General features: G+C 39.6%; 1 protein-coding gene across 1 annotated transcript in view; it reads left to right on the top strand.

The window, feature by feature from the left end:
* Positions 1–25,944, top strand: part of LOC122423128 — a 168,744-nt gene that overhangs the window by 51,686 nt on the left and 91,114 nt on the right. The window contains exons 16-18 of the mRNA XM_043439908.1: positions 20,199–20,283; positions 20,360–20,685; positions 25,472–25,775. Of these exons, the coding sequence (XP_043295843.1) occupies positions 20,199–20,283; positions 20,360–20,685; positions 25,472–25,775 (715 nt within the window). The remainder of the gene's footprint in view (positions 1–20,198; positions 20,284–20,359; positions 20,686–25,471; positions 25,776–25,944) is intronic.

The following is a 25,944-nucleotide window of genomic DNA, read 5'->3' as shown; positions in this document are numbered from 1 at the left end:
ATTACGCTTCTGAGAAGTTTTTAGATTTAGTTTTACTAAGAAGACTCTGCCAAACCTATATCTAACTCTATGAAATCAATTTTCTGTGGTCTATATGGGGAGGGGACCCAACTTATGTAAGAAGAGATGATGTAATTAAGATAGAGCACTTCTGGAATATTCAAGTGCTGTTACTATGAGGTCATCTTGGGAGAAGAAGACCCTGACTCTGGATCTGGATTCAGCATCTCTCTCAGTCTGACCATGGATCACTCACCTAGGGCTTAACTCCAGAGAAGAAAATATATATTTGGATGAAAGTTTCAAGGGGATGAATATTGTAAAAGCTGTTTGTGTTAAAGTCTTTAGATGTTCACAAAAATTTCTCAATAATGGAACTGATATGAAAGGACCAAAGTATTTATTGTTGGACAATGTATGTAAAAATGGGACACAAGTCAGTGTTACCCTTTTTTTGACATATGAAGTGATATTTTCTGTACCTCTAGTTTGGACCAAAATGTGACAGGAGTTTCAATAGACACATATTTGTTCTTCAAATGGAATTCCACAGCTTCCAAGTGCAGCATCCTCATTTCCAAACTCACACTCTTTGGTCAGGAGTTTCTCCTCTCCCAGATCTTCTTTCTTTGAGGAACGTGAAAACCAGCCTGCAATAGCAAATTTAGGGCCTGGTTATGTTTATGACTCAGATGAAACAGAGCCCTCTAGAGGCATCAGAATGAGGACAAAGTCAACACACAGCATGCCTGGTGACTCAGATCGAGGTCATTTCTGCATGATTTAAAACACATCAGGAAAAGCATTTTAAATATATAGACTGTTGATCTCAGACCATGTCCAGGAAGTATCTGTAACAGAGACTTAAAAACTTCTGTGAACTCTAATTTTCAGTCTATACAGATGGTAGGAACCTGAAACTGGAGAAAGGAATTTTGAGCATTCGACTTTTCTCAGTACTAAATCAGAGGAACTGGTGAGAAGAAGATACAACTCCATTATTATCTATTCCATGAGGACACTCAGGGACCAGATCCCAACTTCCCCAGGGTCTACAAGGATAACCCTAGCCTTTTCTGAAAGTCTTCAATGGCTAAAGCTGCTTCAGTTTCCACAGTTTTTCTTCTCCCAAGGAACCCCACCACCTTCACATTGCTGTGGTAAAGACGGTTTATTAGGCCCTCCAGCTCTGTTTATTAGGCCCTCCAGATTCTGTGGATCTGGGCAAACTCACGAACATGCAACCTATGCTCAGGAGGGCCCTGGGCTTGACTTAAAGCTCTACTGTCACCAACTTCAATGTCTTAATTTTTGAACATGGAAATCCACACTTTCATTTTGCATTGGAATCTGAAAATTATGAAATTAGTCCTACCATGGGTCTTAAAGAAAGATGAAGGGATTCTCACCTTTTATCCAAAACTGCCTCCACGAAAACAGTTATCACAGTAATCTTGACATTTTAGCAGCTATAGGGTATCAAAATATACCTTAATATCAATATTTTGCCATTTTAACTGTATTTCTCACTTTGTCACATCTTGGATTAACCACCTAAATCTTTTGATAATCTATGAGATTGTTGTGATTAAGAAAATAAGATCACAGCATCAAAAAAATACATGCCTGGTTGTAACTGCAGGAAGGTACCCACTGTGAAGTCTGATTTAATTCCAGACTTCCTAAAAATACACAGAAATAACTAAATATGGGCTTACTTAAATTTTGTCTTTCCAGGAAGGATTGGTTTTTAAGGATTCAAATGCATCTTCCCAGGAAATAAGACTATAACTATAAGAGATCAGACTTCTCTTTTACTTGCTTCTCAGGGAATATTTTCTGGGATATAGAATTTTGGGGACCTTATTATCCAACATGCAGATCTCCTTATACAAAAACTATTAAACATTTCAAGATGGCAACAGGAAAGTGATAAACCAAGTGCAAGTTCATTCCTAATGTGGCAGCCTGTGCCACTGCAGAGATCACATTCCCATGAAGGTGGACACTGGGATGGTCATCTCATCCATAAATAGATAAATAGATCTCAGGAAGAATTTCAGGCATAGAAGCCCTTTACTTTTCTCATTGAATTTTAGACCACTTCTCTTCTGTCCTTGAAGAGCAGTCAAGAATCTTTGGTGGAAAGCATGCAGGTGGAGTCTTGAGAGTCCCTTGGACTGCCAGGAGATCAAACCAGTAAATTCTAAAGGAAATCAACCCTGAATATTCATTGGAAGGACTGATGCTGAAACTGAAGCTCCACTTTTGCCGCCTGATGTGTAGAGCTGACTCATTGGAAAAGACTCTGGTGCTGGGAAAGATTGAAGGCAAAAAAGGGTGGAGCAGATGATGGGACTTCCCTGGTGACTCAGATGGTAAAGAATCTGCCTGCAATGTAGGAGACCTGGGTTTGATCCCTGAGTTGGGAAGATCCCCTGGAGCAGGGCATGGCAACCCACTCCAGTATTCTTGCCTGGGAGAATTCTCATGGACAGAGGAGCCTGGTGGGCTACAGTCTATGTGGTTCAAAGAGTCAGACACGACTGAAGCAACTAAGCACTCACATGCAGTAGAAGATGTGGTGGTGAGATAGTGTCACTGACTCAATGGACAGGAGTTTGAGAGAACTCCAGGAGACACTGGAAGACAGAGGAGCCTGGCAGGCTATAGTCCATGGGTCACAAGGAGTTAGACATGACTTAGTGACTGAACAACAAATGTAGGTGGAGTGAGCCCATCCCTAGGAATCAGCATAGTGTCATCCTGGATCTAACAGTGACTTCTTATGTAACCTTGAGAAAGTCACACATTATCTACTTTGTTACTTTATTTGTGGAGTAGTGTTTGACTATACAATCCTTATGATTCATTCAAGAACAGATAATCCCAGAATCTACAATTAAAGGCATTCTGGATAATTGGTGGATATATCAGCTTCAAAATCCTGTTAGCATTTTCCCCATAAAACATCAAAATGTTTACCAAATGCAATATCTTTCAGTAACATCTTTCAATAATATTTCTCACTTGTCTCTTGCTCTGAACTTTTTTTTTTTTCCTGTTACCACGGGAAGCATGTTTTATTTAAGGCTCTTGCCAACAAAGTAGCTCATTAGACTTTTGAAACAAAAGTAATGTACAAAGAACAATTGAAAAGTTTTTCTTAACAAAGTGAAGCTGTGTATAACTTTTATGATGTTTTATCAAACCAGACATCTTGGTTTGGGAAATGCATTTACATTATCCATATATGTCCACACATCAGAAATTATTTTTTTAAAGATTTTTTTTATGTGGGCCATTTTTAAAGCCTTTAATGAATTTGTTACAATATGACTTGTTTCATGGTTTGGCTTTTTGGCTGCAAGGCACTTAGGATCTTAGCTCCCCAATCAGAATCGAAACCACACTCCCTGCATTGAAAAGCGAAATCTTAAGCACTGGACCACCAGGAAAGTCCCAACATATTGGAAACTCTTAAAGCAACTATACAGACAGAGAACTCAATCTATTTCTTCCTCTCTGAGGTCATGAGACAGTAACTGAGGTGTCATAAAAAGAAGAGTTTAAACCTGCTGGAGAAACAGTCATTCTTTTCCTCAGAGCATGGTCCTCAGAAAGACAGACCCTCCCTTCTACAGGACTGAGGTTTCCATCTCCCAAAACTCTTTTCAGCATCTCTTCCACACAAGACTTTCCTACCCTCATCCCCATTTCCAAGAGCAGAAAGCCCTGCCTTGTGTAGGACATGTCCAGAATCAACTTTGTTTTCATTCCTGGGCAGCTCTGCCACAGAATCATCTAACAGGTAAGAAACAATCCAAGAATAGACATGAAAAGAAAAATCCATGTGTGTAAAAACTAGATAAGGGGTCAGAACAGAACCCCAGGCTTGACTTATTTTCATCCCAGAGAGAAGACAGTATTCACTGGGGATGGGAGATAACTGGTGGTATCTTCAGAGCAGGGAGAGAGCTATAGGTCCAAAGTGGGACACAGGGATCTTGTATGTGGATGCCGCGGCCACAGGTGATGCTACGAATCACCCCAAATCATCGTTTATGCCTAGAATACACGAGGGACTTCTCCACCTGACTCCATCTGTCTTTCCTCCCCAGGCTCAGGCTCCCATAGATAATATTTACATGAGGACAAGATTGATACAAAGATTCTGAGTCAGAAACTCACATCTTGAAACACCTTTATAGAGTGCTGTCTATGACATCTCTGGGACTGCACTCAGCTCATCAGAGCCGTTAACCTCATGTCTTATGGGCATACCCAGAATTCCTGGCCCAGTCCTAACCTGTGTCCCTGTGCTTGATACTAAACTTACTGCTGTGATGTACAACACCATGCCTCCTTGGCATGCCTAGTTGAAGTTCACTGAGGCTGAGTCCAGAGAAACACAAGTATCATTTCCCAGAAAATGTAACGAGGACAAGATGCAGATTCAGTATCCCACATCACAGTGTGGCCCTTCTCACCCACTGCCCACAAGCTCTCCTCATCATCGTCTCCATTTTAGAGCATACCTTCGCACTTTATTTTCTGTCTGCACTTTTGAATCGCCAGGAAAACGAAAAAAAGGAACATGCAGGGTCCTAAGACACAACCGAGGATGCCTGTCACGAAGAAGATCCCAGGGCCAGGGTGGGAGCTTGAGTGGTTCCCTAAAAAAAACATGTTCTCAGGGTGGGAAGGGACATGGGAGAATCCTGCCCCTGAATGGCACCTTCTGAGTGCTCAGGGTGATGAAGTCACAGCTTCAGACACAATGGGAGATTGTGAGAGCCTGGTAGAGACTGACTCAGGCTCTGTCCTCTGGGGATCTCAGCCCCATCCTATACTTTTCTGAGGAGTTACACAAGAGAATACTAAGGACGTCAGTTCCAATCCCCCCAATTCATCCCATCCCCCTTTCCCTCCTTGGTGTTCATGTTTGTTCTCTATATTGATCTCTATATCTACTTCATATAGGTTTATCTGCACCATTTTTCTAGATTCAATGTATATGTATTAATATATTATATGATATATGATATTTTTCTCTTTCCAATTTACATCATCCTGTGTGACACTCTCTAGGTCCATCCATGTCTCTGCAAATGGCACAGTTTAATTCCTTTTCACGGCCGAGTAATATTCCATTGTATACATGTGCCACATCTTCTTTACCCATTTCTCTGTTGATGGACATTTAGGTTTCTTCCATGTCCTGGCTATTGTAAACAGTGCGGCAAACAGATAACTAATGAAAACCTACTGTGTAGCACAGCGGATACTATTCAGCTCTCTGTGGTGACCTAAATGGGAAGGGAATCTAGAATGGAGGGGATATATGTATATGTATGGCTGGTTCACTTTGCTGTATAGCAGAGTAAAGCAACTATATCCGATAAAGAGTTTTAAAATCAGAGAATGCTAAGGAATATCAGGAAGCTTTGCAACAGCCACAGACTCATAGTTCAGAAGCATCACACCCAGTCCCTTTCCAGGGAGAGAGCTTGCCCACATCAGAGCAGAGAGAAAGTTCAGGGCACCCCTGTTCAGGATAAGAACATCCTCAAAGGGAAAGGCACCCATATATATGGCTAGGGATCTGTTTCCCCAACTTTTCTGCCCCAAGTGAAACCAAGGGAGGGAAAATTTCCGTGAGCAGAGACTCCTGATTCCTTTCTGAATGTCCCCTCAGGGCACATTCAGTCCCCTCTGAAATGTGTGCACCAGAAAGAATCTTGGCTAACTCTCCCATCACATAAGACAGAAGGAATGGAACACTGTATCTGTTAAAATAAAAGGCAAATTTTTCCTATGGTCTGGACGTCAAAGAACCTCAGAATGTCCAAACATCACCAGGATATGCATGCACCCTGACTCCCTCACCCCATATTCCTTGGAGACTCCAGGTACCCCTCAAAAAGTGCCTGGAGAAACCCAGAAATTCATGCCATAGTCCCACCTAGTGTAAGAACATTTATAGTCCACAGAAATACTTCTTAGTTAAAATTTTTATTATTTTTATTTTGGCTGTCCTGGGTCTACGTTGCTGCTCGGGCATTTCTCTAGTTGTGGAGTTCGGTGTCTACTCTTCCTTGTGGCGTGCAGGCTTCTCTTTGAGGTGGCTTCTCTTGTTGCAGAGCACAGGCTCTAAGGTGCTCAGGCTTCAGTAGTTGCAGCTCTCAGACTTCAGAGCATAGGCTCAACAGTTGTGGCACATGGGCTTAGCTGCTCCATTGCATGTGGGATCTTCCCAGACCAGGGATTGAACCCATGTCTCCTGCATTGGAAGGTGGATTCTTTACCACTGAGCCACCAGAGAAGCTCTTGAAACAGTTCTTGGAAAAAAAAAAAAAACACGACCTTTTGCATTGCTACCCTGTTTCCTAAAGTTACTGTAAGAAATTAATAACTTTAAAGAGAAATTTATTTTCTCACAGATCTGGAGGCTAGAAAACCAAAGTCAGGGTGTAAACAAGGTTGTGCTACTTCTGGAGCTTTTCATGGAGGTTCCTTTCCTTGCCTCTTCCAGTCTCTGGAGTTATCAACAATCCTTGACATTCCTTGGTTTACAGATGCTATGCTTCAATCTCTGCCTCCATCATCACATGGAGTGTTCTCCTGTGTCTCTTGTTTTCACTTTGTGTCTTCTCTTTTTGTCTGTGTCTAAATGTCCCTTTTATTGTAAACACATTAGTCATTGGGTTAAGACCCACACTAATCCAGTAAAACCTCATCTGAACTTGATTTCATCTTGTTGTTCAATCTCTAAGTTGTGTCCAACTCTTTGTGACCCCATGGACTATACAGCACACCAGGCTTCCCTGTCCTTCACCATCTCCCAGAGTTTGCTCAAATGCATGTCCATTGAGTCGGTGATGCCATCCAACCATCTCATCCTCTGTTGCCCCCTTCTCTTTCTGCCCTTCATCTTTCCCATCAACAGGGTCTTTTCCAATGAGTTGGCTCTTTGCATCGGGTGGTCAAAGTACTGGAGCTTCAGCATCAGACCTTCCAATGAATATTCAGGGTTGATTTCCTTTAGGATTGACTGGCTTGAGCTCCTTTGTGATTACATCTACAAAGACACTATTTCTAAATAAGGTTACATTCAAAAGTTCTGGTTGGACATGAATTGGGGGGGGGGTGTGGGTGGGTACTATTCAACCCAGTACATACCTCATCCTCCAAACTTTCAAAACTAATTCTCCTGTACAGAGTTTCAAGCCAGATCTCAGGCCTTTCAACTACATTTCACTGTAGCATCCTTTTCTCCTTTGTTGCTTTCTTACAGTAACAAGTGCTGGCCTCTGGGGAGAACTCTCTGCCCTGGTACAGAAACCAAAGGAGGCAAATTGAACAGAGGGAGAAGTTGAACTATACTGCAGTCACACAAAGGCTCAGTTAACCCCATGGTGAGCTGGAGTGGTCCTTTATATTTGTCCTAAGTGGAGGGAAAGGGATTGAATTTATATATTTGCGTACTAAAGAGTCATTGAATGAAGATGCTCCCCAAGAAAGGAACAGCCATCATCACCCATAGCTCCTGGAAAGCAAGCACTTCAGCCAGACAGGGTCATACCACGGCATCCATCCTTTCCTACTGCTCATACATTTTTGTACCTGTAATTCATTTACTTCATTATTTAACTTAAATACGTTCTGTGGGTATACTCAGTAGTATCCGACTCTTTGCAACCCCCTGGAATGTAGCCTGCCAGGCTCCTCTGTCCATGGAATTTCCCAAGCAAGAATACTGGAGTGGATTGTCATTTCCTCCAGGGGATCTTCCCAACCCAGGGATCCAACCTGCATCTCCTGCATCTCCTGCAATCTCCTGTAGGTGGATTCTTTACCACTGCACCACCTGGGAAGCCCAAGTTAAGTACATATTTTACATTAAATTTTGAGAGTTTATTCTTGTTGGATTTTTATATGCTTCTTCTTTTTCCAGGGTAACTTGCAAGAGGAAGGTTAGTTAAGACAAGCTACAGACCCCACCACTGCAGTTGGGTGTTGCGTCCACAACTCTAAATCATCATTTCCCTCATTTACCACATTCTAGATTTCCTTCACCATCTATTAGCACCTCTGCTGGTCTAGGCAGCTTACTTGGTGGAGCGGTCCACACCCTCACCCTGGGAGGTCTGAAACCCTGGCCACGACACACTTCTCAGGCTGTGGCTGGTGCACTCTTATATTTATTATCAAAATGGAGCAATAGAGTGCCAAGAGATCCCAAATAGATTGCCTGGGTTTTAGATAGGTTTTTGCCTACACCTATTATGCAGCAATTCTCTTTCTGATGCTTAGGGTATTCTAGCATTGAAAGGAGTTCATTGTTTACTTGTTTGTTGATAATTTGCCATGAAGATCCTAGGATGACTACCTAAAGCAGTCATGGCTTAAAGTTTAAGGTGACACTTACTGTGTGTGTCCCCTGGTGAAATCACTTTTCCTTCTGCGAACCAGAGCTAGATCCATAAAGCCTAGAGTTGGAATATGGGAAGCCCAAATTCCTCAAGTGGACCTTGAGAATAAAAGCATAATCATTCCAATTTTTACCAATTCTTGGATCTGTGTATTCTTACTGTTGGGTATATCATGGGTAATCATACAATGATAATTGATTTGTGTGATTTATTTAGGGTATATGTATTTTGCCATGGAAAGGAAGTCTCATCTTTGCAGAGTATCATGTCCAAGCTGGTTTCAACTACCCAGTCAACAGGCATCTCCATCACTCTGACAGTGTAGCAAATTCTGGAGAATCTCCATTCTGTTTTACAAAGTGGCTGCACCAATTTACATTCCCACCAACAATGTATGAGGGTTATCTTTTCTCCACATTACCAATGCTTGCTATTTCTTGCATTTTTGATCAATAAAAAAGAAGTTTAAAAATTTATATACTTGGAAATTCCATAAATAGTAGGAAATTTTAAAATACTTAAAAAATTATTCAAAAGTCGAGAATATATCACAAGCAATTTTAGGAAATATCTTGAATTAAATGATATTAAAAATAATATTAAAAATTGTGAGAGGCTGCTAAAGCTTTTCTTGGAGGAAACAGCCTAGTTTTAAATATCTATATTAAAGAATAAGAAACAAAGGACTTCCATGGCTGTCCAGTGGTTAAGACCCCACAATTTCACTGCAGAGGACATGAATTTGAGCCCTTCTAGGGGAACTAAAACCCCATACGCTGCATGGCAAGGCCAAATAAAGGAAATAAGAAAAGATTAAAATATAATGATTTACCTTAGGAAGCTGTTGTTGTTGGAGAAGGCAATGGCACCCCACTCCAGTGTTCTTGCCTGGAGAATCCCGGGGATGGGGGAGCCTGGTGGGCTGCCGTCTATGGGGTTGCACAGAGTCGGACACGACAGAAGCGACTTAGCAGCAGCAGCAGCTGTTGTTGTTGTTCTTCTTCAGTCACTCAGTCATGTCTGACTCTGTGCAACCCCATAGACAGCAGCATGCCAAGCCTCCCAGTCCATCACCATCTCCCGGAGCTTGCTCAAACTCATGTCCATTGAATCGGTGATGCCATCAAACCATCTCATCCTCTGTGGCCCCCGTCTCCCGCTGCCTTCAATCTTTCCCAGCATCAGGTTCTTTTACAATGATCAACTCTTTGCATCAGGTGTCCAAAGGACTGGAGTTTCAGCTTCAGCATCAGTCCTTCCAATGGATATTCAGGGTTGACTTCCTTTAGGGTTGACTGGTTTGATCTTGCAGTCCAAGGAACTCTGAAGAGTATTCTTCAGCATAACAGTTAAGCAAACTGAAACAAAAACAAGTAAAAATAAATAAAAAATAAGGGTAAATGTCTAGAAAAAATAAAAGAAAACTTTAGCAAAGTAAAAGTTGGGTTTTCAAAATTATTAAATTGACCAAATCATAGGAAAAATAGTTTCTAAAAAGGGAACAAATGATCAATATAAAAAATGAAAGTGATCATTCAGATTCAACAGAACTTATAATGATAATTAAAATATACTATGAACAATTCTATGGTAATAAACTTAACAGTTTAGATAAAATGGATAGATTGCTTAAAAAAACACAATATCAAAACAAAATCAAGAAGAAAAATAACCCTACATCTATTGAAGAAATTTTGTCTTAGGAGCAGAGCAAGCTTTGTCAAGCTCCAAGAAGATAGTTGTAAGCCGGCCTTCTGGGGAGACTGGGGGCTGAAATTGATTCTTTAGGATGAAATGAGATCACAACTGATTCAATGCAGAGAAGAGAAGACTATCTTTTAGATGGAGAATAGGAAAGGCATACTGGATTTCAGGAAGAGGGCAGGCTTGTTCAGGTGTCTTGAGCCCTGGATCTTTACGAGGCTTCCACTCACAAAGGAGAAATGCAAGGAGAGGAAGACTTACCCTATGAAGCCAATAATCTGATCCCCTTGATGTTCATCTCACCTTTTTTTCATTTACTTGAGAATTTTTCACCTTTCTTATCCCGATTTTGTGCACACATGAACTTTTGTTCTCTCATAGATACATAGTTTCTTTGTAGCCACAATTTGTCAGTGGAGAAGGAAATGGCAACCCACTCTAGTACCCTTGCCAGGAAAATCCCATGGACAGAAGAGCCTGGTATGCTACAGTCCATGGGGTCGCAAAGAGTTGGACATGACTGAGTGACTTCACTCAAATCTATGTCAGTGTTCCTCACTTGACATTGCAGACCTAGGCCCAATGAAACAAAACTCATCTTTCCAAGGGCTCTGTGGGATGGTAGAACTGACCCAGAAACAATGTATCTGGCTGATCCCAGCAGCTGAGCTGAAGCAGCCATTGAGCCCGAACCCTGGCTTGGAGAAAAAGAAAGCCACATATTTTTTTAAATACAGCTTTTCTGTGTCAGCCTAACAAACAGAATAACACCTTACGTCAGAAACCCTTGCATCTCATATAAGGAGATACTCAAAATTCAGCATGTAATTGGTGTTTGAACTTCAGAATGTTTCCTTTTATATAGTGTCTGATGGCAGAGAAGATGTTAAACAGCGTTTCTATTGGCTCGGAAGATGGCAATGTCAGGGGATGGGATTATATGAACCCCTTCCTGCCATAAGAACCCCCATTAAGGGCCTGGAGGACTCCTCGTATGGTTTGGGGAAACTGAGGCCGTTATCCAAAGACAGGAGCATCAGTGGACCATGAACGGACACTGCTTTCTCCAGGGACTTGTCTGTCTCCTCTTTAGTGGCCCATCGAGTGCTCAAAGTAAGTATTCTTAAATTCAGCAGAGACACTGGACTAGCCATAAGATTCTAGGGGAATGATCCGTGGGACTGTACGGACAATGCCTTTCTATTTGTTGACCATTTGGTTTTGACCAAATGTGATCCTTAGTGACAGTGAGTGTTGATTTTTCTCCCTTGGGGCTCAGTTTTTCAAGTTAAGCAGTAAGACGTTGCAGAGATATAAATTCTTTTCTCAGATTGACCTGAATCTATGTTTCAACCCTCCCCAAGAACACCTAATAGCTTAGAAAATGCCTGATCATGTCCCAGTTTTCCTCTAATGGGTTATAGTTGAGGGACTACCTCAGTCTGGGCCTCTGACCTGTCCTTCCTGTACTTCATATTATGTCTCTCCCCACAAGCTCAGTATTTCTAGTCTTTTAGCCTGTGGACTTGTGTGTGTGCATGCACACATGTGTGTGTGTATGCATTGAGTGTATGTATACATATGTGTGTGTGCACGTGCCCGTGTGTCTATTTGTGTGAGAGAGAGGGGAACTGGTAAAGGGGACTTTGAAGAGTTTGTAAAGGCTAAATGTGTGAAAGGAAATAAATTTGCTCAGAAGTCAATATTTTAGATAGGAGTCCATAGAACTGACACTCCTTAAGCCAGACTGCTGGATTTGGTAGTGGCAGGTAATAGTGGTGACGATATGTTTGTGTGTGTGTATGTGGTGAAGGCAGGTATAGAAATCTCCCTTATTATGAGGAAAGCCCTCCCAATAGAAACTATAATCACACCCCCAGATAACTCTGCACCTGCAGTCTAACCCTGACTTTGAGTTTCTTTTTCTTCCCCACAAACCCACAGCTCAGATGTTTTTGTGCTTCTCTTTAGTTTTTCCCCAACATAGGGTTCTTGGCAGAACTCTGTCTTCCTGCCTGTGATGGTTTCCCCTCCTACCTCTTGGATCAGTGGTCTTCCAACCCCGCGGTGCAACAGAAAAACTAATCCAAATTTGATGCCAAAAATGGGCTGATACACGCATTGAAGGCAGTAGAAAGATTTAGTCTTAGAGACTTGATGATGCGCCTCTCTAGGTCAAGTTTTCCCACCTCAGTGAATCCTCAAGCTTGTTCTGTGACATCTTAAATAATTGGATATTTAGGAAGAACCCTGTGTTATGAATGTCCCTATGGTGAATTTTCTCCCCTGTCATTCCCTCAGACTTTGTTTGAAACTTGGCTTCCACTGGGTGCCTAACTCAGGAGAGTCCCAGATGTCAGCTTTGAGATCCTGAAATTAGAATGATATAGGCACATGCCTGAAAAGCCAGCTCCTCTAGGTGTGGGCCTTGGTCCTAGCTGCTTTAGTAAAGCTCACCTCTCTATGCCTTCCTGATCCCACATCCCTCCTTATTTCAAGTCCCTCCAGTCAGATGTCTCTGTCTCTCTTCTACTCCTCCCCAAAGGAGCAAGAAGTTCTGCTCCCCACTCCCTTGTTATATTTCTCTAAGCTTCCAATTCCTCGGGTTTGGGACATATAATGATGGTTTTCATTTTGCTGGCTTTGCACACTCTTAGGGATAGAGGTGGACTCTAAGAATGAAATATAAAATCGACCCTCTGATTGCATTTTGGCCTCTCCAGCTGTGAGAGCATTGAATAAATTTCTTATCAGGCTAAGAAGAAAATCACACTGCACTCAAACAAGTATAATGGTTCTTTAGACAGAATGTTCTGTAGCATAGGATCATATTATTAAAGCTCATATTCACATACCAAGGCACTCGGTTCATGTGAGTTTTTCCCCTACCTGCTGGTCAGTTTCAACCCTGGTATCATGGGTTGAAAGAGCATTAAACATCTCCTGAGCCTGCATCTGTTACAGAGTCTCTACAGGTCAAGTCAGGATCTGCCAGCTCCCTTTACACTCTTTCTGAAATCAATCTGTGCTTTAAATCTCAGTCTCCACACACACACACACACACACACACATAGACTCAATTGGATCATAAAGATCTTGTATGCCATTTTATATCTATTTTCAAAATTAATGATACATTTTACATTTCATTGTGTTGAAATATCTCCTATGTCACTTGTATGGTTGCAGGTATTTCAGCCATACTGTATTATTGAATCATAATTTATTCATCTAATCCTATTTGTTACATACTAATATTTTCAATTACAATGCTGTGATAAAGTTCTTATGAACATCTACCTTAATCTAATAGAAAATCCATTATTATTTTGTCAAAATGACCATTCTAAAAGTCTCTCTCTCTATATCACCTAATTATCCTTCAGAATAGTTTTCAATATTCTCAGCAACATCAATAAAATTTTGAAAGTATTATTTTCTTCATAATTTTGTCATAAATTCATGATATATTTTTTATTCACATAGACCCAATATACAAAAATATTATCTTCTTTATTACATTGTAGTCTTAATATATCTTCCATAAACATTTTTATTTTTTCTCTAGAATATTTTAAATTTTCATATTTATAGATACTCTTTATAAATGAACATCACTTACTGTTTTTCTTACATATTTTTGGGAATATTTTCCCCATATCTTTTTTTAGGGTTGTATATGTGTATGTGGGGCTATGGAATCAAATCTATAATGTCTTACTTTTTAAATTTCTGCCTTTAATGCAATGTTTCAAATGCCATTCTTCTCAAAATAACATTTACTCAAGTTTTTTTTTTTGCAAATAATTTTACAGTTCCACTAGAGAATATTTTAAAGCGTATTTGAATTATTTTATTGTCTATGATGGTGTAGCATCATCACCAGATAGGAATTACATCATAGATACGTGATAACTTGGTTTCATCACAAAATAAAAGTACATTGTTGCATGATACCAAGAGAACAGGCAACAAAGCAAAAATAGACAAGTGGGAATATATCAAACTAAAAAACTTCTGCACAGAAGAGGAAACATCTATAGAATGAAAAGGCAACCCACAGCAAATCATGTAAGGGGTTAATTTTCAAAATATATAAGGAATTCCTACAACTCAAGAACAAAACAAAAAGCAAAAGATCCCCCAAACCAAATAAACCAATTAAAAAAATTGTACAAGGACTTGAATTAGACATCTCTCTGAAGAAGAGAGATGGCCAACAAGTAAATGAAAAAATGCTCAACATCACTAATCATTATTGGGAAAGTGTAAATCAAAACCACAATGAGATATCATTTCACACCTGTCAACATGGCTGCTATTTTTTTTTTCTTTTTTTTAAAGACAAGGGTTGGCAATGTTGTGGAGCAATCAAAGCTCTTCCACGTGTTTATCCATGTTAATTGTGTACATTGTATTAATATAACTACATGGTCTAGGTGTTAAGTTTCGGCACTTTCACTGTTGTGGGTCTGAGTTCGATCTCTGTTTTTAGAACTAGGATCCTACAAGCCACAAGGAGGTCATCAAACAAGCAAAAAAAAAAAAAAAAAAAAATCTATTACCAAAAATCTGATTTATCATGATGTCCTTTTTCATTCTTGGTATTTTTAACTTCATTTTCTCTCTGCTCTTAATTAGTATTGTTCAGTGTTTTGTTAGTTTTCAATGAGGCATATTTGAAAGGTTTTGCTCTATTTTCTCTATCTTATACTTGCCTTCTTTTTCATTAATTTTTGCTCTTTTCTTTATTAATCCAATACTGTACATTTTTTGCCTTTACTTTCTCATCTCCTGGTTTCTTAAATGGAAGTTTACATTTTTTCATTCTCAATACTTTTTCTTTTCTAAATCTAATTTCTCTTAGGTTCTACTTTAGTTTCATTAGAGGAATTTATTTATGTCATATCTTTATTATTATGATTTCACAGTATTTTCTAATTTTTAAATTTTTTCCCAGACTCAGGAATTTGGGGGAAGGATGTTGCTTAATTCCCCCAAATAAGGTTTGCTAACTATATTTTCTTATTAATTCTTAATTTAATTTCACTGTAGTCTGAGTAAATACACTTATGAATTCTATTATCTGAAAGTTTTTGTCCTATCATATGGTCATTTTTGATAAATGTTCTTAGGGCATTTATAATAATGTAAACTCTTTAATTTTTTAAATTAATTTTTAATTGCTTTACAGTGTGTTGATTTCTGCTGTGCAACTCAAATCAGTCATAATTATATATATATTATATATATATATATATATATATATATATACACACACACACACACACACACACACACCCCTCTAGCTCTTAAGCCTTGCTCACCCTTCCCATCCCACCCTTTGAGGATGTCACAGAACATCAGGTTAGGCTCCCTGTGTTATACGGCAGCTTCCCACTAGCTATCTATTTTACATATGATAGTGTATGTAAGTCAATGCTACTTTTTCAATTTGTCCTACGCTCTCCATGCCCTACTGTGTCCACAAGTCCATTCTCTATGTCTGCGTCTCTGTTCCTTCCCTGCAAATAGGTTCATCAGTACTATTTTTCTATTAATAGATTCCATACATATGCATTAATGGGTTCCATATGTATGTGTTAATATACAATATTTGTTTTTCTCTTTTTGACTTACTTCACTCTGTATAACAGGCTCTGGGTTCATCCACCTCACTACAACTGACTCAAATTCATCCCTTTTTATGGCTGAGTAATAGTTCATTGTATATTTATATATGTACCACACCTTTTTTATCTATTCATCTGTTGATGGACATATAGGTTGCTTCCATGCCCTGGTTATTGTAAATAGTGCTGCAAGAAACATTGGGGTACATGTGTCTTTTTGAATTGTGATTTTCTCAGGGTATATGCCAATAGTGGGACTGCTGAGTCATATGGTAGTTTTATTCCTAGTTTGTTAAGGAATCTCCATACTGTTCTCCATGGTGGCTCTATCAACTTACATTCCCATCAGCAGTGCAGTATGGTTCCCCTTTCTCTACATTCTCTCCAGCATTTTTTTTTTGTTTTTTTTTTGTTTTGATAATGTCCATTCTGACTGGTGTGAGGTGATAATCTCATTGTAGTTTTGATTTGAATTTCTCTAATGGAGAAGACTCTTGAGAGTCCCCTGGACTGCAAGGAGATCCAACCAGTCCATCCTAAAGGAGATCAGTCCTGGCTGTTCATTGGAAGGACTGATGCTGAAGCTGAAACTCCAGTACTTTGGCCACCTCATGAGAAGAGTTGACTCATTGGAAAGACCCTGATGCTGGGAGGGATTGGGGGCAGGAGAAGGGGATGACAGAGGATGGAATGACTGGATGGCATCACCAACTCGATGGACATGAGTTTGAGTAAACTCCGGGAGTTGGTGATGAACAGGGAGGCCTGGCGTGCTGTGATTCATGGGCGACTGAACTGAATTGAACTGAACTGAACTGAATGATGAGTGATGGCTTCCCAATTGTCACAGTGGTAAAGAATCTGCCTGCCAATACAAGAGATGCAAGAGACACGGTTTTGATCCCTCAGTCAGGAAGATCCTCTGGAGTGGGCAGTGGCAACCCACTCCCATATTCTTGCTTGGAAAATTCCATGGACAGAGGAGCTAGGTGGGCTACAGTCCAGGGGATCGAAAAGAGTTGGAAACTACTGAGCCCATACACACAATAATGAGTGTTATTGAGCATCTTTTCATGTGTTTATTTACCATCTGTATTGTCTTCTTTGCAGAAATGTTTGTTTGGTCTTCTGCCCATTTTTTGGTTAGGTTGTTTGTTTTGCTGATACTGAACTGTATGAGCTGCTTATGTATTTTGAATATTAATCCTCTTTCAGTTGCTTTGTCTGCAATTAATCTCTCCCATTCTGAGGGCTATCTTTTCATCTTGTTTATTGTTTCTTTTGGTATGTAAAAGCTTTTAAGTTTAATTAGGTCCTATTTGCTTATTATTATTTTTTTTTAAATTTCCATTACTCTAAGAAGTGGGTTAAAGAAGATCTTGCTGAGATTTATGTCAAAGAGTGTACTGCTTATATTTTCCTCTAAGAGCTTTATAGTTTCTAGCCTTCCATTTAAATCACTAATCCATTTTGAGTTTATTTTTGTGTATGGTGTTACAAAGTGTTCTAATTTCATTCTTTTATACTGTAGCTGTCCAGTTTTTCCAGCTCCACTTATTTGCTATCTTTTCTTCATTGTATACTCTTGCCTTCTTTGCCAAAGATGAGCTGCCATTAAGTGTGTGGGTTTATCTCTGGGCTTTCTATTTTGTCCCATTGGTCTATATTTCTGTTTTTGTGCCAGTACGATACTGTCATATTTTATTCTTTTTGTTACAATGGTGAATGGGATTGTTTCCTTAATTTCTTTTTCTAATTTTTCATTGTTAATGTATAGGGATGCATGGCATTTCTGTGTATTCATTTTATATCCTGAAACTTTACTACATTCATTGATTATCTCTAGTAATTTTTCTGGTGGCATCTTTAGGGTTTTTTATGTAGAGTATCATGTCATCTGCAAACAGTGAGAGATTAACTTTTTCTTTTCCAATCTGGATTCTTTTATTTCTTTTTCTTCTCTGATTGCTCTGGCTAGGACTTCGAAAACCATGTTGAACAATAGTGGTGAGAGCATCCTTGTCTTTTTCCTGATCTTAGAGGAAATGCTTTCAGTTTTTCTCCCTGAGAGAGAATAATGTTTGCTGTGAGTCTGTCATATTTGGCCTTTATTATGTTGAGGTAGGTAGGTTCCTTGTATGCTGATTTTCTGGAGAGTGTTTTTTTGGTCATAAATGGATGTTGCATTTTTTTGAAAGCTTCCCCTGCATCTATTGAGATGATCATATGGCTTTTATCTTTTAGTTTGTTAATATGGTGTATCACATTGATTGGTTTGCATATATTGAAGAATCCTTGCATCCCTAGGATTAGCCCCACTTGATCATGGTATATGATCCTTTTAATGTGTTAGATTTTGTTTGCTAAAATTTTGTTGAAAAATTTTGCATCTATGGTCATCAGTGATAGTCACCTGCAATTTTCATTTTTCATGATATCTTTGTCTGGTTTTGGTATCAGTGTGATGGTGGCCTCAAACAATGAGTTTGGGAGTTTTCCCTCTGTAGTTTTCTGGAAGAGTTTCAGGAGGATGTTAGCTCTTCTCTAAACATTTGGTAGAATTCACCTGTGAAGCTATCTGGCCATGGGATTTTGTTTGTTTGAAGACTTTTGATCACAGTTTCAATTTCAGTGCATGTGATTGGTCTGTTTTATTCTTTATTTCTTCCGGGTTCAGTCTTGAAAAGTTATACTTTTCTAAGAATTTGTCCATTTCTTCCAGGCTGTTCATTTTATTGGCTTGTAGTAGTTTCTTTTGATCCTTTGTATTTCTGCATTGTCTGTTGTAACTTCTGCTTTTTCATCTGCAATGTTATTGAATTGAATCTTCTTTTTTTCTTGATGAGTCTAATGGTGTTTCAATTTTGTTTATCTTCTCAGAGAACCAGCCTTTTAGTTTTATTAATCTTTGCTACTGTTTCCTTCTTTTCCATTTATTTCTGCTGTGATCTTTATGATTTCTTTCCTTCTAACTTAGAAATTTTTTGTTCTTCTTTTTCTAGTTACGCTAGGTGTTAAGGTTAGGTTGTCTATTTGATGTTTTTCTTGTTTTTTGAGGTAAGCTTATACTGCTATAAACTTCCCATTTAGCACTGCTTTTACTGCATCCTGTAGGCTTTGAGTTGTCATGTTTTCATTGTCATTTTTTTCAGGTATTTTTTAATTTCTTCTTTCAGTGCCCTCTTGGTTATTTAGAAATGTATTGTTTATCCTCCATGTGTTTGAGTTTTTTACAGTTTTTTCCCCTATAACTGATACCTAATCTTATACCATTGTGGTCAGAAAAAATGCTTGTTACAATTTCAATTTTCCTAAATTTACCAAGGCTTGATTTGCGACCCAAGATGTGATCAAACCTGGAGAATGTTTCATATGTACCTGAGAAAAAAGTGAATTCTACTTTTGGTATATTTGTTATTTAGTTAGATATGTTGAATGTGTTGTTTTACATTTTGTATATTCTTCTTTCTTTTTTTTTTTTCTTTTTTTTTTATTAGTTGGAGGCTAATTACTTCACAACATTTCAGTGGGTTTTGTCATACATTGATATGAATCAGCCATAGATTTACACGTATTCCCCACTTCTTTCTTTTTTTAATGCTTGGTCTGCATGCTATTGAAAAAGATGTGTTAAAATTCCCCCATTTTGATTGTGATTTTGTGTTTCTTCTTTTCATTCTATCAAGTATATTTCAAACCTATGTTCTGACATCTTTCTTGGATCTTGATACTCATAATATTTTTATTAAGACTTTACCCCATTATCATCATGAAAAGTCCCTCTTTAATTCAATTAGTAAATCTTATTTTAAAGTCTACTTTCCACAATATTAATAGAGCTAGTCCAGTTTTCTTTTTTTCTTTTTAAAAATTTTTATTTATTTATTTATTTTTTGGTTGCCCTGGGTCTTCATCGTTGCATACAGGCTTTTTCTTCCCCTCTCTCTAGGTGTCTGGAGCAAGGCCTACTCTTTGTTGTGCATGGGCTTCTCCTTGTAGTGTCTTCTCTTGTTGCACAACAAGGCTCTAGACACACAGGCTCCAATAGTTGTAACTTGAGTGCTCTAGAACACAGGCTCAGTAGTTGTGGTGCACAGGATTAACTGCCCCAAAGCATGTAGGAATCTCCCCAGATCAAGTATTGAACACATGTCCCCTGCATTGGTGGGCAAATTCTTAACCACTGGACAACCAAGGACGTCCTACTCATGTTTTCTGTTAGTATTCACATTAGTATGTACATTTCCCCATCATTTTACTTTCAACCTTTCTTTGTTGTCATAATAGGTTATCTCTGACAATTCATGGATAAAAAATCTTTGGTCTTAGACTACTCACGGGAATATTTTCAATGTAATTTTTTTCCTGTTTTTTTTCCCCCATATTTTAATCTTATTATTCTCTTATCACTGCTATAATAAACAAGACCCAGGTGCTAGCTCAGTGCAACAACTCTGTGTCTGAAGCAGCAGACTTTGCAGCCTCAGAGGACAGCACCCGCAACTGCTCAGGTGTGGATCCCACAGTATAGAAGACCCTTCTCATTTCCCAGATCAATGCCCCATTGTCCCATTTCTCTCTCCTCAGACAGCAGACAGCTCCGCCTGATGAATGGGGGCAGTCGCTGCGCTGGGAGAGTGGAGATCCTTGACCAGGGCTCCTGGGGCACCATCTGTGATGACGGCTGGGACCTGAACGATGCCCACGTGGTGTGCAAGCAGTTGAACTGTGGAGAAGCCCTCAGAGCCATGGACTTTGCTCACTTCGGGGTGGGAAGAGGGCCCATCTGGCTGGATGATCTGAAATGCACAGGAAAGGAGTCCCATGTGTGGAAGTGCCCTTCCCAGGGCTGGGGTCGGCACAATTGTGATCATGGAGAAGATGCAGGAGTCGTCTGCTCAGGTATGGTCAGTGTATTGTCCAGTGGCTGAGTGAATGGAAAGTTGCAAGGAAGTTGGTATCTGACTGAAAGAGCAATAAGCGGTACCTGGGCTAAAGAGATCTGAGACATCTATCCATCCTCCCTAGGTATATAGTATCTGTGAGGGATGGGTTTCATTTATTTTTCTCTTATAAGTCTCTGATTTTCTTTTTGCCTCCAGTGGACTTATTTTGTGTAGTTTCATTTATTATCTCAATTAAAATCAAGCTTCTTAATTTTTCTATATTTCATTTTTTGAAAAACTGAAACATTTACAAATCACACACACACACTTCCTTTGCATAGTGAACCCACAGGAGGGAGGAATAAGAATGAGGATGCACCTTTCTGAGTGGAGGTGTATGTATGTATCCTATGACACTACTTTGGACTGGATTAGTAGGAGTGGAGGCACAGGAGATATCACTGAACATTTAGAGAGGGACTTACACATTTATGTCAAATTGCAAGTCTCCTTTGAAAATTTAGATGTAAATACTCATAGCTTTTTGGTTGGTAGGACCAGAGAACTGTGAATGAATTGCTCTGAGTCATAGGTTCTCCTTTCATTGTTACTAGAAAAGATCCTCTGTTTAAAACACATATTTAAACTTGAACTTTGGAGGAACACTTGGCCATGTGCTGACAAGTGTATAGTGGAGGCAATAAAATATTAATTTGCACGTTTTGTGGTAAGTTTACACTTAATGACTTCAATAATATAAGAGAATTGGTTTGGGGGCTTATTGATAAGAATGGAAGTAAGGGGACATATAATTTTTCAAGAAGACAGAAGAAAAGATATAGTAGCTGGGAGGGAGGGGACTGGCAGTGGTAGCTGACAAAGGACGGTATGGCATTCACTGAGGGTCCAGGTGTGGTGTGGAGGATGCTGTGTGTGCCTAAAGACACAGAATATCCACATAGCAAGAGACCAGACAAGGATATGTCTGACTACAATTTTCATTTTGGCTTAAGTGGGGTTGATTCATAGAAATAAATAACTTTCTAAAGAAGCAATGTCCTTTTTTTGGTTGTAGTTGTTACCCAAGTCTCTCATAAACTTTTCAGAGGGCTTAAAACTATCTACTTGTTTTTCTCTTTTGCTAAAAATAAAGCCCTACAAAGATAAGAACACTGTTTTATTGTAACTTACATTCTCAGCGTCTACCATAATCCCTGGGACGTGGCCAACTCTAAAAAAAAAACTGTATTTTTAATAAAACCACATGAAGATGGATTCTAAAGTTTTCCATGAAATACCTGCTTTCCAGTTAAATATTGGATCTATGCAACAGTTTAGCTACATTTTCTTTAAAGTTTCTTCTCTCTCTCTTTTCCCATTCAGAGGCTCAATATTTGCCCATTTCTGGGCATCTAAGGACCCAAATTCCTCGCCTTTGCCTTTTATCAAACTGATTCCATCTAGCTTTCAGAGGGGAATTTTCAGTGCAAGAACAGAGAGTGAGTTTGGTCTTACAGGAAGATACTTTGATCTTTGTGGATCTCTGAGAGGCCAAATACCTCATCCAATAGAGACATTTCCTATACCTCAAGGCCACATAGTGCTCTGTTCCAGTCAAAACAGTAGGAGCCCAGAGTGATGGATGAGGAACCAGAAGGGTCTGGGGGAAGGTGAGGCTGAAGGTCAGAGGCCCTGAGAGTTAGTCTGGAGGCAGATGCATCACAGCTACAGAGAGGAGAGAGGAAGCAGTCTTGGTCAGAGGAAGGGAAATAAGGATGTAATCTACATGAAAGATGTAGTAACCTGACACCTGAGAACACAGAACAAAGAAGATTCCGTCTCCAACTCTGCAAACTTGAATAAGTCACTCTGTGACAGAACCTCCCAGACTCTGTCTTCTCAGTTCTAAGATAAGAACACAGTGGTCAAGCACCTCCGATGTTATTTATAGCTTTGAACACTTAGCCCTAAAAGAAGCCATAGTGAGCTTGGTGTGAGTCAGAGTGTCTTCCTCCTTTTGACTGAAGTAATGGTACTTCTGTGTTTCTTCATCTTAATTACCCACCATGTGACCAAAAATTCCTAAAGAGATGGGAATACAAGACCACCTTACCTATCTACTGAGAAACCTGTATGCAGGTCAAGAAGCAACAGTTAGAATCAGACATGGAACAACAGACTGGTTCAAAACCGATAAGGAGTACTTCAAGGCTAAATATTGTCATCCAGCTTATTTAACTTCTATGCAGAGTACATCATGTGAAATGCTGGAGTTAAGCTGGAATTAAGATTGCTGGGAGAAATGTCAATAATCTCAGATATGCAGATGACACCACCCTTATGGCAGAAAGCAAAAAGAACTAAAGAGCCTCTGATGAAAGTGAAAGAAGAGAGTGAAAAAGCTGGCTTAAAGCTCAACATTCAAAAAACAAAGATCATGGCATCCACTTCCATTACTTCATGGCAAACAAATGGGGAAAATGTGGAAACAGTGGACAAATTTTATTTTCTAGGGCTCCAAAATCACTGCAGATGGTGACTGCAGCCATGAAATTAAAAGACGACTGCTCCTTGGAAGAAAAGCTATGACAAATCTAAACAGTATAATGAAAAGCAGAGTTATCAATTTTCCAACAAAAGTCCATATAGTCAAAGCTATGGATTTTCCAGTAGTTATGTATGTATGTGAGAGATGGACCATAAAGAAGGCTGAGCACCAAAGAAGTGATGCTTTTGAAGTGCTAGAGAAGACTCTTGAGAGTCCCTTGGACAGCAAGGAGATCAAACCAGTTGATCTTAAAGGAAATCAACCCTGAATATTCATTGGAAGGACTGATGATGAAACTGAAGCTCCAATAATTTGGCTACTTGATGCGAAGAGCTGAATCACTGGAGAAGACCCTGATGCTGGGAAAGATTAAGAGCAAGAGGAGAAGGGGTGACGGAAGATGAGATGGTTGGATGACATCACTGACTCAATGGACATGAGTTTAAGCAAACTCAGGGAGATAGTGAAGGACAGGGAACCCTGGCATACTGCAGTCTATGGGGTCGCAAAGAGTCAGACACGACAAGATACCCAGCTACTTTTACTAACACTGTAAAGAATTCACCTTTTGTTTAGCTGAAAGGGTGCATAGCACCCAAATATCTAAATACAACCTAGAACTGAGCTGTAACAAGTCTGGATTGCAATTTTGATAGCATTCAGTCCACCTCTGATTTCTCTGTCCCTATGGAAAATGCTTTCAGAGATTTCAATTGAAAGTCTGGATGTTTTGTAGTTCAGTACCCAAGAGAATTAGGGAATATCCACTCTGCTCTCCAAAATTTTTGACATAGTTCTTTGGCCTCCAGCCCTTCACAGCTTGTGTACTGTGCAGATATTTGAAGAGAAAACCTGCTCTTTGAGAGAGGCTCTCAAGTCTCCAATTTTGTCATCCCACCTCAGCACTAGGTAACCCCAAATTATTGCTGGTTTATCTGTTCCAACAGGTGTCCTTGGCTTACCTGAGCCCAGATTCTGAACCACTATCCTATGCAACCAATTGGGAAATTCCTCCAGAGAAAAAGAAGCTTTAGATCCTTGGGTAACACTGAAATAATCTCCATTCTTTGGAATTGTAGATTATTTACTCCATATTGTATTCACAGATTTCTAATACTTTTACTTTCACTTTCTTTTAACATTTTTCAGCTTTTTTTTAATATGTAAAAAGGACCATTGGCCTGCTGTGAACTCCTCTTTTCTTCATTGAAGTAAGATATTTTAGGTTTTATTCTGTTCTGGTCATATACATAAAGTGCAATATTGCTAGAATAATTTAGCCTTTCTTTACATCACTTTTTATATATAAAAGGAGAGAATAATAGAGAGAGTCTGTCAGAATTGTTCAAGTGCTTTCAGAGCAAGAATATAACCTATTTCTGCTTTGTGGTGTGGATAAACATATGTATTTCCCATTAGAGAAAAAGTACTCCAAAATTTGATAATAGTGATTCCTAACATGAAACCCAAGGAGAAATTGCATTCATTAGGGGAAAAAAGCAAAAAATTCTATGATTCACATCAGAATCTGGCCAAGGTCCATCAAAATCACCTGAAATTCTCTCTCCTGCAAGACTTCCCAGTCTACTCAAAGAGATTTCTTTCTTCTACAGTCAATATGCAGACCTTAAAAGTCTAAAATCATAAGGGAAATATTCTGGGGTTAACCATGGTGTATCATGGAACATTTGTTTTTCAGTTTTGAATGACCTCCAAAGAGAACGATTCTAATGGTAGAGGATTCTTGGCTGCTCCCTGAGGCTTCTGATAAGGCCAGTTCTTTCCTCCTCTCCCTTTAGTCTAATCCCTTTAGCTCTCAGGTCAAGGACACCAAAGTTTGTGTGTTTATAGGGAATCCATCCAGCTGTCATCTCATTCCTGTGACTCTGAACTCATTTAACTCTCAGGGTACAGAGCCTAATATTGCCTATATGTCTTTTTCAGCTACTATGCAGAAAATTAACACTGACAGAACCTATGTAACATCTTCTGTCTCACATTACATCTAGATTATTTTCAACTTAATATTGCCTGTTTTTTCCAAGTTTTCAATCTTATTATTCTCTTATGCCTACTATAAGAAACTAGACTTGACCCAGGTGCTACTCTAGTTCAATGACTCTGTGTCAGAACCAGAAGGCTCTGCAGCCTCAGAGAGAACACGACCAACTGCTCAGGTGAAGGGCTGACAGGACCAGAAAACCCTTCTCATTCCCCCCTGCCAATGGTCCGTTTCCCTTTTCTCTCTCCTCAGGCAGCAGACAGCTCCGCCTGGTGGATGGGGGTACTCGCTGCGCCGGGAGAGTGGAGATCCTTGACCAGGGCTCCTGGGGCACCATCTGTGATGATGACTGGGACCTGGATGATGCCCGTGTGGTGTGCAGGCAGCTGGGCTGTGGAGAAGCCCTCAGTGCCGTGGGGTCTGCTCACTTCGGGGCAGGATCAGGGCGCATCTGGATGGACAATGTGAACTGTCAAGGAAAGGAGTCCCAGGTGTGGAAGTGCCCTGCTGGGGACTGGGGACAGCACAATTGTGGTCATCACGAGGACTCAGGAGTCATCTGCTCAGGTACAGTCAGTGCAGTGTCTAATGGTTGAGAGAATGGAAAGTTCCGAGAAAGTGGGTGAACAGGCAGCCCAAGAGTAGAAGGCAGGTTTGGTCTTCCAGGAAGATACTTTGATCTTTGTGGATCTCTGAGAGGTATGGTATTTGACCATATCCAACAGAGATATTTCCT

The sequence above is a fragment of the Cervus canadensis genome, chromosome 21 (assembly GCF_019320065.1).
Source record: "Cervus canadensis isolate Bull #8, Minnesota chromosome 21, ASM1932006v1, whole genome shotgun sequence".
NCBI lineage: Eukaryota > Metazoa > Chordata > Mammalia > Artiodactyla > Cervidae > Cervus > Cervus canadensis.
Note: the sequence above shows the minus strand (reverse complement) of the source record. Positions and strands in the feature narration are given on the sequence as shown.